The sequence below is a fragment of the Chinchilla lanigera genome, unplaced genomic scaffold (genome assembly GCF_000276665.1).
Source record: "Chinchilla lanigera isolate Chin_1 unplaced genomic scaffold, ChiLan1.0 scaffold00013, whole genome shotgun sequence".
Lineage (NCBI taxonomy): Eukaryota > Metazoa > Chordata > Mammalia > Rodentia > Chinchillidae > Chinchilla > Chinchilla lanigera.
In genome coordinates this window covers 17,621,022-17,630,420 of record NW_004955414.1, presented here as the reverse complement: position 1 = coordinate 17,630,420, position 9,399 = coordinate 17,621,022, and the positions used below count along the sequence as shown (strand labels likewise).

The 9,399-nt window shown below is 41.7% G+C and overlaps 1 protein-coding gene across 1 annotated transcript in view; it reads left to right on the top strand.

Annotated features, from left to right (window-relative positions):
* Window positions 1-5,304, top strand: part of Paaf1 (proteasomal ATPase-associated factor 1) — a 33,067-nt gene extending 27,763 nt beyond the window's left edge. The window contains exons 9-12 of the mRNA XM_005379933.2: window positions 1,161-1,276; window positions 2,377-2,459; window positions 3,847-3,929; window positions 4,904-5,304. Of these exons, the coding sequence (XP_005379990.1) occupies window positions 1,161-1,276; window positions 2,377-2,459; window positions 3,847-3,929; window positions 4,904-4,981 (360 nt within the window). The 3' untranslated portion in view covers window positions 4,982-5,304. The remainder of the gene's footprint in view (window positions 1-1,160; window positions 1,277-2,376; window positions 2,460-3,846; window positions 3,930-4,903) is intronic.
* Window positions 5,305-9,399: the final 4,095 nt, after the last annotated feature.

Here is a 9,399-nt window from a genome sequence, read left to right as displayed (position 1 = left end):
CCTCTTGAGTGCTGGGATTATAGGTGCGCACCACCACACCCAGCTATTTTGCACTTAACTAAACTCTGTTTACCCTGAGATTAGATTTTTAGTTTTCTTCTGGTTCTTATCATCATCACTCAGAGTAACTGTAGTGACTTGATTCGGCCACAGCCTTTGCATTTTTGTTTCATCTTGGTACTTGGTTGTGCTACATATGTCGATTCTGGAAAGGGAAAAGGGAGGTTTGCATTTTCAGAGTTTATCCCAGGAACATTGTTGTTTTTGCTGAGACTGCCTATGCATGTGAACCGTGCCAGCTTTTACTTCCAAAGGTGAATCAATCCTGCTGTGGTGCACATGCCTGTAATCCTAGCCCTTGGGAGGCTGAGGCAGGAGGATCGTTGTGAGTTCGAGGCCAGCCTGAGCTGCAAAGTGAGCTCAAGACCAGCCTAAACTGCATAGTGAGACCCTGTCTAAAACAAACAAACAAAACAAAACAAAGGTGAATCAAGTCTTTTTTTTTTGGTTTTTCTCCAGTGCTGGGAACCGAACTCACAACCTTGCGCTTGCCAGGCAGGCTCTTTTGCCGCTGAGTTAAATCCCCAGCCTCCAAGTCTTCTTATTTATTTTTTATTCTTTTCTTTTTGGAATATCTGAGGATGAAATGGTCAGACTGAACTAACAGTATAGAATAAAAGAAAGTATAATAATTTTTTAGATATGAAAGAATTGTGACTCTTTAAATTCTCATTATATATAAGCTTTTTTCTTTTCCTAAAAAGTATCCCCTTTAAAAGGTTGTTAGCAGTGACATGAAGCAAAATATAGATATGGGAATGACAAGTGCTCTGCAGGTGGAAGATTGTGATAGAAAGGGAAAAAAGATTTTTGGTGGAGAGGAGCCTGTGAGTCACACTGTTGAAGAGTATTAGTTTGAAACTGTTACCTCAGAGCATATTGTTACATAAACTGCAGCAGCCCTCAGCCAACCTCAGGTCTTAAAATCCGGTGGGGGAGACCTTCTTTCTCAGGTATTGGTCAGTGCTCTGTTTCCTGCTCTAGATGTTCAAGGGGGAAAGTGTCTCTAAAAATAGTGAAATTTCCCCTTTTTTGGTGTCTGTGTATTCCTGGAAACAAATTAATCTTTAAACGACAATTTTGTCTCCTGTTGTTCCCAGGTCTTCCTCTTTATTGGCTCAGATGCCTTCAACTGCTGTACTTTTCTCTCTGGCTTCTTGCTACTGGCTGGAACACAAGATGGAAACATTTATCAGCTGGATGTGAGGAGTCCAAGGTGAGTCACGATTCATTTGTATGATGCAGGTCCTCTACAGAGTGGAATTTTTCATTGGCTTTAATACTGATTCAGCCTAGCGGATAGATCACTGTTGAGCTAAGGGAATATTTTTCCATTGATAGAGTCTCTCTTTGCGGTGTGAATTATCTGGTTGTTCTTATTATTCCTGGAATCTTATTAAAAGGTAACTTGACTCCTACTGTCACGGTTGTCCAACTATAATAACTTCTTTGGAAATTAAATTTAAGAAATAAAATAACTGCATTTAAAATGATTGTCTAGAGTTTTTAAGGAGCTCAGTAATTTTCTCGAAGCTATTAGAACTGCACTGGCCTAAGATGGAATGATCATTTTTTAATTCCTATAGCCAATTGCATTCCTATTAGGTTGATCATGACCTATCTAAAACAAGCCACCTCATGTTCTTAAAAATATTCAAAGAGGGCCAGGGATGTAGCTCAGTGGTACAGTGACTGCCCAGCAAGTATGAGGCCTTGAGTTCAATTCCTGGTACCAAAAAACCCAAAAAAACAATAATAATAAGAATACTTAAAGAATGCAGTGCTTGCCTAGCATGCACAAGGCCCGAAGTTCAATCCCAGTACCACCAAAAAAAAAAAAAAAAAAAAATCAAAGAATCAAATGGGTACTGTGTTGCAGGATTTAACAATTTCTATGCTTCTGTTTCTTCCTTCTTTTATTTCCTTCATTTGTCCAACTAGTATTTTATCAAATGGCTTTTGGGGGTACCATTTTTATCTTCATTTTAGAGTCCTGACAATTTTAATACAGTGTTTCATAACTAAATTGTGTCTTCAAGTTTTAAAAAAGGTTAAAATATTGTTAACATAGTTATTTTTGACCCATGTCAGGTCTCTAAAAACTTGAGATTTTGGTGGTGACTTAGTTCATGTTTTGAAATTCACTCTAAGTGGTGTTTAGTTACCTTCACCTACCAGGTCTTGCCAGGAAAGAAACTATATGAATGGTTTTAATTTCTTTCTTCATTTGTCCTGTTCCCTTTTATGTGGTTATTATATGTTCACCATAGTCAAGCATTGCTTTCAAAAAGTAAAATTTCCTCTTCTGAATCCTAGAACTCCAGTACAAGTCATCCACAGATCAGGAGCACCAGTTCTATCCCTGCTGAATTTCAGAGATGGATTCATTGCTAGCCAAGGTGAGTCCAGAGTTGGTTTAGAGAGAGAATTCCCTGGAGTTCAAAGAATTAAAAGGCGGTGCGGGGGAAGTATTATCTCTCATGTACTGCTGATTGGAGTATACATTGATTATCAGAAACATTTAGAAAGCAGTTGTTCAGATTTCAAAAAAATTTGAGAAGGTAAATTGATATCTTTGATTCCTTTCCAAGGTCTTATACAAAGTCTTTATGTGTGTGTGTGTGTGTGGTTTTTTGAGACAGGGTCAGGCTGGCCTTGAATTTGCATTAATCCTCCTGCCTCAGCCTCCCAAGTGCTGGGATTTCTGGAATTATAAGTGTGCACCACTGTGCGTGGCTAACAAAGTTTTAATTTCAATATAGAAAAAGTGCTTTGTACAAAGGCATTCTTTTATATAGCATGCTTTTTACCATGTAAAATAATTTCATTACAAAGATTGGCAGGGCTGGGGATTTAGCTCAGTGGCACAATGCCTGCCTGGCAAGTGCAAGGTCATGAGTTCAATTCCTGGTACCGGAAGAGAAAAAAAAAGATTGGCAAAATGACCTGAAATATTAGTACTAATTAGCTTTGAGTGGTAGATTATGGATAGTTTACTATCACTGTTTTCTTTATTTTTAATGCTTTCTTCAGTGAGCTACTATTTTTATATTAAATAGTAGGCCGGGCGTGGTAGTGCATGCCTGTAATCCCAGCACTCAGGAGGCTGAGGCAGGAGGATTGTTGCAAGTTCAAGATCAGCCTGGGCTACAGAGTGAGCTCAAGGTCTGAACTGCATAGTGAGACCCTGTCTCAAAAAGACAAAAAAAAAAAAAAAAAAGCAAAAATCGCCTTATTAAGTATTTTATAGATTGTCTTGTTTTATTTGGCCATGTTTTGCTAAGGGAATTAGATACAGTTTTTTATTTTTCCCCTGTAGTGCTGGGGATTGAAGCAGGGCCTTGTGCATTCTGCGTCTATATCTCCAACCCAAGGTTAGCTATAATTTTCTTTTTCTCGGTATAACTTTTCTCCTTCTAGTATATGTTGTCAGAATCATAGCTTGAAGAATAATTTGGGAGCATAAATCTTTCTTAAAGGAAACATTTGTATAGACCGACTCCTTATTTAAAAATACTGTCAAGGATAAGTTTGCAAATAAATGTGTAAGCCTGCAGTTGCTCGCTTTGTGCCTTTGGTGGCTGTTACAAATCGCAGGCAGCTCTGTTTCCCGTTGATTCTGTACTTGGCCTTCAAATACTGCCTGGGCCAGCATTCGAAGCAGCAGCCATGGGGTCATCGTCATTGGCCCGTATGGAAAGACTTACTTACTTTTCTGTATCTTATGACCATCTTCTTTAGGCCAACATTCTCTTTAGTTACCTAAATTGTCTTTTTGCCTTTTAGGTGATGGAAGCTGTTTCATTGTTCAGCAAGATTTAGACTATGCCGTTGAGCTCACTGGGGCTGACTGTGACCCCGTGTACAAGGTACAGGCCTGAAAGGACACTCGGCCTGGGTTATTCTCATCTGGGCTCTGGGGCTTAAGGGGGCTGAATCAGGGTACCTTGTGGTCATTAGGTGTCCGAAAATACTGCTTACAGAAAGAAATCAAAGCTTTTGGGTCGGTAGAGACTATTTATTGGCTCTAGAAACTTGAAAAAGTCCTTCACCTCCTCAGTCTGTCAATTTATCTGTAAAATGAGGATGATAATGAGATAGCCTAGCATCCATTTCATTTTTAAAAGTTCCTGCATAGCTGGGCGTGGTGGCACATGTCTGTAATCGCAGCATTCGGGAGGCTGAGGCAGGAGGATCGTTGTGAGTTTGAGACCAGCCTGGGCTGCAAAGTGAGTTCAAGGCCAGCCTGAACTGCATAGCGAGACCCTGTCTCAAAAAGACAAAAAAAAAAAGTTCCTGCATAGTGTTCTATATTGTGAACTTACATATTAGTTCCATTCTACAAAGGAGGAAACTGAGACCCAAAAGAATTGAGAAAGTTGCCCTAGGTCATGCAGCTACATGGTATGAAACTTGATAATAATTATAGAATGTGTGCTATTTCTATGATATTCGTGGTTCTTAACTGCCTTTGAGAAGTTAATGAAATCCTCCCTGTTAATAATAGCTTATTTTCAGCACTTTTATGAATATAATTTTATAAGGCTTATGGATACCCAATCCTATCACTAGACCATTTCCTCCCCAGGTGCAGGCCTTCTGCACTAACCCATGTACAACACTAATGGGTTTGCATTCAACTTAGGCGAATTAGTTTCTCTGTTCTGTAGTCATAAGTGTAATTTTGGCCCTGGCCAGGGATTGTGTAAATATGTATTATGGATGTGCCCTCAGAGTCAAGGTTTTTCAGACTCCCTTGGACTAATGGAGTCAATGACCAGCCTCCATCTTTGAAATAGAACAATCTCAGGCTTCCTTTGAGCTGTGAATTTTTGTGTTCCAGGTAGCCACATGGGAGAAGCAAATCTACACATGCTGTCGAGATGGTCTCTTGAGACGCTATCAGCTTTCTGACCTCTGACCTCTGACCTTTTGGAAAGTTACTGAAAAGCATTGACCCTGATCTACGAGTGGAAACGTCATCAATCCTTCCCAAGGTCTATGGCTCCTTAGTGTCATAAGCACCCTTGGAAGTCACAGCAAGTGAGCTAAACTGGCCTAGGTGGATTTAGCATCTCAAGACCGACTTTGAACTGAGGAAGAAGCTCACCTGTAGCTGGGCATGGTGCCACATGCCTGTAATCTCAGCACTCTAGTAGGCCGAGGGAGGAGAACACAAGTTTGAGCCCACCCTAGGGAATTTAAAGACTTGGCTATTTCAAAATAAACAAAATGTTTAAAGAGCTGGAGATGTTTCTCAGTCCATAGGTTCAATTCCCAGTACCACCACCACCCCGCCACACCCAAAAAGGGAAGAAGATGCAGCAGCAGCCGTAGCAGCAATAGCTGCTGCTCATGTATGCTCACTGCCTCTGCCCTTGCTTCTTATTAAACCCACCCCACCGCACAGGGCAAAGATCTGCATGCTTGCAGTTTGTTCTCACATCAAATTGTGTTACATGTTTACAAGGAGTAGAGGACTAAAAACCCTATTTCCTAGAGGAAGTAAACGTTTGGAGAAACCTGAATTTGGAAAAATTTGTTAAAATTTTCTTACTCCAGCAAAAAGTCAGTGAACAAAGTGTAACTCCTTCCTCAGGAGTCCTTGTTGGTCTCGCCCTAGAGAAGGATGGTTGGCAGTAGCAGTAAATACCCCAGAAGCAGCAGTGTGGGAAAGAGTCTTATTTCTCGTACCCAAACTGTCCCAGAACTGGAGCTGAGGGGTATTCAGCAACACTGGACTTTGGGTGCCAAAACCAGCAGTCCCAGGGAAACTGACAAGGTCAGCCTCTATTTAGGTGAGGAAGCAGTCATTATAAAGGCAGGGACTGGCAAAGTGTGGTTCATGGAACAGTGGCATCAGTCTCACCCAGGAACTTCCTAGAAATTCTGTGAGTGTAGCCTGCAGTTTGTATGTAACCTTCAGGTGGTTGTGCTGCATGCTCAAGTCTGAGAGGAGGAGATGGGGAAGGGCACTTTGGGAGCAGCTGTACCCCAGGGCTCGGGATGGTGAGGCTGGGCCACAGGAGAGGAGGCCTGAGGGACTGGTGGGGGCCCAGACAGTGGAAGAGCTTGAATGTCAGGTCAGGAGCTTGTACTTGGTTGGCAGTGGGAACCAGTGAAGAATTTTAAGCAAATGGACCAGGGATATAGCTCAGGGGCACAGCGCCTGCCTGGCAAGCGTGAGGTCATGAGGTCGTGAGTTTGATTGCCAGTACCAAAAAAAAAAAAAAAAAAAATTTAACCAAATGAATGACATGATCACCTCTTTTTTCCCCTAAATATAAAAAGGAATTATCATGTATGGATACTCTCATTTATTTTCACTTAGTATCTCTGAGATCTTTCCAACTCAGTCATTTAGACCAGAATAATACCATATTATTTATACCTTAGAGATTATTAGAGAAAGGTCATACAGGCTAAGATTTTGATTTATTGAGGGAGGAAGGTTGTTCCTGGCTGAAGCAGTAATATGGCTCAGAGTTCTTAGTGGTATATTCTCATGTAATTCTAAAAACTACACTGTAACATTTAGGAGTGAAACTCAGATAAAGTGATTTGCCCAGCATCTTAGGGGAACTTTTATCTTAACTTTAAATACCATTTCTTGCTACAATGTACTATTGTTTTTGCCCAAACCAAAGTGTAAAAATAGTGTAATTTATAAAGTATATATAACTCTTTTAAAAAGAAAATGGTATTATTCCCATTTTATTTAGGTAAGGAAACTGAGGCTCAGAATTGAATACCAGAGCCTTGATTTAGACTTGGTCAGTCTCCAAAATCTCTGCTTCTTCTTTATCATGTAGCCTCAGGATGGTGGGGAGGGAGAAAGGGGACAGGATGAACATGGATGTGGGATATGGCTCAGCCCACTCCACAGATGAGTGTCTGTGTTTCCCCTCTCCAAGGTTCATTCTCCTTTGTTGCCATCATATTCATGAGGTCTTTGCCATATGGCACAAGAGTTGATGGAGTAGTAGCAAGCGATGTAGAGCCCTCTTGACATCTGCTCTGAAGTCCAGACCCAAACAAGGAGCAGAGGCCAGCTTGCAGGTGCTCCATAGCTTTGTCTCCTGTGAATGAAAGGAGTCCAGTTTTCAACACACAAGGAATTTTTTTCTTTAGGGTTGAGAAGTGCATTCTGGGTATGGATGGACAGGCCAACTCTTGCCTGCAGTACCACAGGCCCAGTGAAATCCTGTGCTGAACCTTATTTCCTGGTTTCCGTCTGCCCCCTGGTGACTCCTGATGAGAAGTACCTCTTTTCAGACCCAAAAAGCTGGCAGTGGTGTTCGCTGTCGAGTGTGTACCTCTCTGCCTACTTACACTAGGTAAAGATTTCTTAAAAAGCTTTTTTCTTTCTTTTTTTGGTTTCTCTTTTTTTTTTTCCCCTTGTTTTTGTTTTGCTGGGTTTTTTTTTCCTTGTTTTTTATTTTTTAAAGATTTCTTTCCAGCACTTGGGAGGCTGAGGCAGGAGGATCGCCACAATTTCAAGGCCAGCATGGCCCACATAGTGAAGGCCAGGCTGAATTACATAGCAAGACTCTGTCTCAAAGAAACAAAAAAAGAAAAGATTTCTTTTTTGAAGAAGTCTCTTTGTACATATATTCTATATTCTTTAATTTTTATTTTGAAATAATTTCAGACTTACAGGAAAATTGCAAAAATTGCACAAACAATTCCAGTATACCCCTATCTAGACCTCCCAGTTATTAACCTGTTGTTTGATTTATCATTCTTTTTTTAAGTATATTTGTTATATGTGCTGTGTATGTATTTTCTGACTCATTTGAGAGCATTACATAAACATTATGTGCTGTTTCTCGTAGATGCTTCAGGGCACATTTGCTAAGATGAAGGACACTCCCTGCATCACCACAGTACAGCTGTCAGAGCAGGGAAGTCGGTGCTGACCCTGTACTGTCACCCGGTCTGAGCATCACTGAAGCTGCCAGGTCCCTTGACAGTGTCTTTTATAATCACCCTTTCCTCTGTGGCCCAGGATTCGGTCCAGGGTTGCATGTTGAATTTATTTGCTTTCTGTCTGAAGCAGCTTCTCCGTTTTCACTTATCTGTTACAACCCTGATGTTTTTGGAGTAAAGGCCAGCTTGGGGAAGAGTCCCTGTTTGTGTAGGTCTGATGTTTTCTCACATTAGACTTAGGTTATGTGTTTTGCAAGAGAAACGATTGTGTCCTAAGAGCATCATATGGGGAGCTACACAGTGCTGATTTGTGCCATAACTGAGGACGTTTATTTGTACAGACAGGAGAGGAAGACAGCAGCCCCAGACAGACAGCAGCCCGAAGGTCATACCAGTGCTTTCCTATTTGGCAGATGGAAGCCTTCCTACGGTCCCTTTATGGGGGCCTGGGCGCCTCCGGAAGCCTGAGCTAGAAGCTGAACTGGGCCTTGCTTTGAGCATTTGCTTTGGTCTTTTGCTGACAAATTCTGAGGTCCTTTCCAAGCTTGGGGTGGGCAGTGTAGGCAAGTTGACTGAGCTTACAGGTGACTCTCCCTGGGATCTCGGACTTAACCCCATTGGACTTTGGGCCTTGACCCCTCAGCACACGTTGGCCTTGGTGGTGGTTGCCTGTGTCATCTTCAGGACTTCCTTGTGCTTCTTGGCAAAACACACAGAAACTTGGCATCTGCGCCCTCAAATGGTTCATATCTTTGTGATCAGGGCTTTTTTGTTTATTTGTTTTTGTTTTTCTGTTTTTGTTTTTGTTTTTTTGCGGGGGGTGTTTGTTTGTTTGTGACAGAGTCTTGCTGTGTAGTTCAGGCTGGCCTTGAGCTCACTATGTAGCCCAGGCTGGCCTTGAGTTTATGGCGATCCTCCTCCTTCAGCCTCCTGACTGCTGGGATTATAGGTGTGTGCCAGCATGCTTGGCTGTGACATCAGGTTTGTAATGCCATTTCTGTGTCATTTTGGGGATTGGTAGTGTTTGGTAAAGTTTTTGAAATTGGCTGCGTCTGCACCGTACCCCACAGCTCCCAAAGCACCTGGAACCAGAAAAGGAAGAGCACTCCATACCCTTTAGCAGTCACTCCCGGCTTCTCCCCCAGCCCTGGCAGCCACTAACAACTTTGTGTCTCTGTGGATTTGTCTGTTCTGGACTTTTTATATAAGTGGAACCATGTATTATGTGACCATTTATGTCTGGCGTCTTAGCAAGTTTCATCCATGTTGTAGCATGTATTAGTATTTTATTATTTGTTGTTGTCAAGTAATATTCCGGTAGCTAATTTCATGAATCAACTTGAGTGGCCACAGTACCCAGATACTTGGCTGTCAGTTTAAAGTTGGTTTCTGTATGGGGTGACAGGTCCC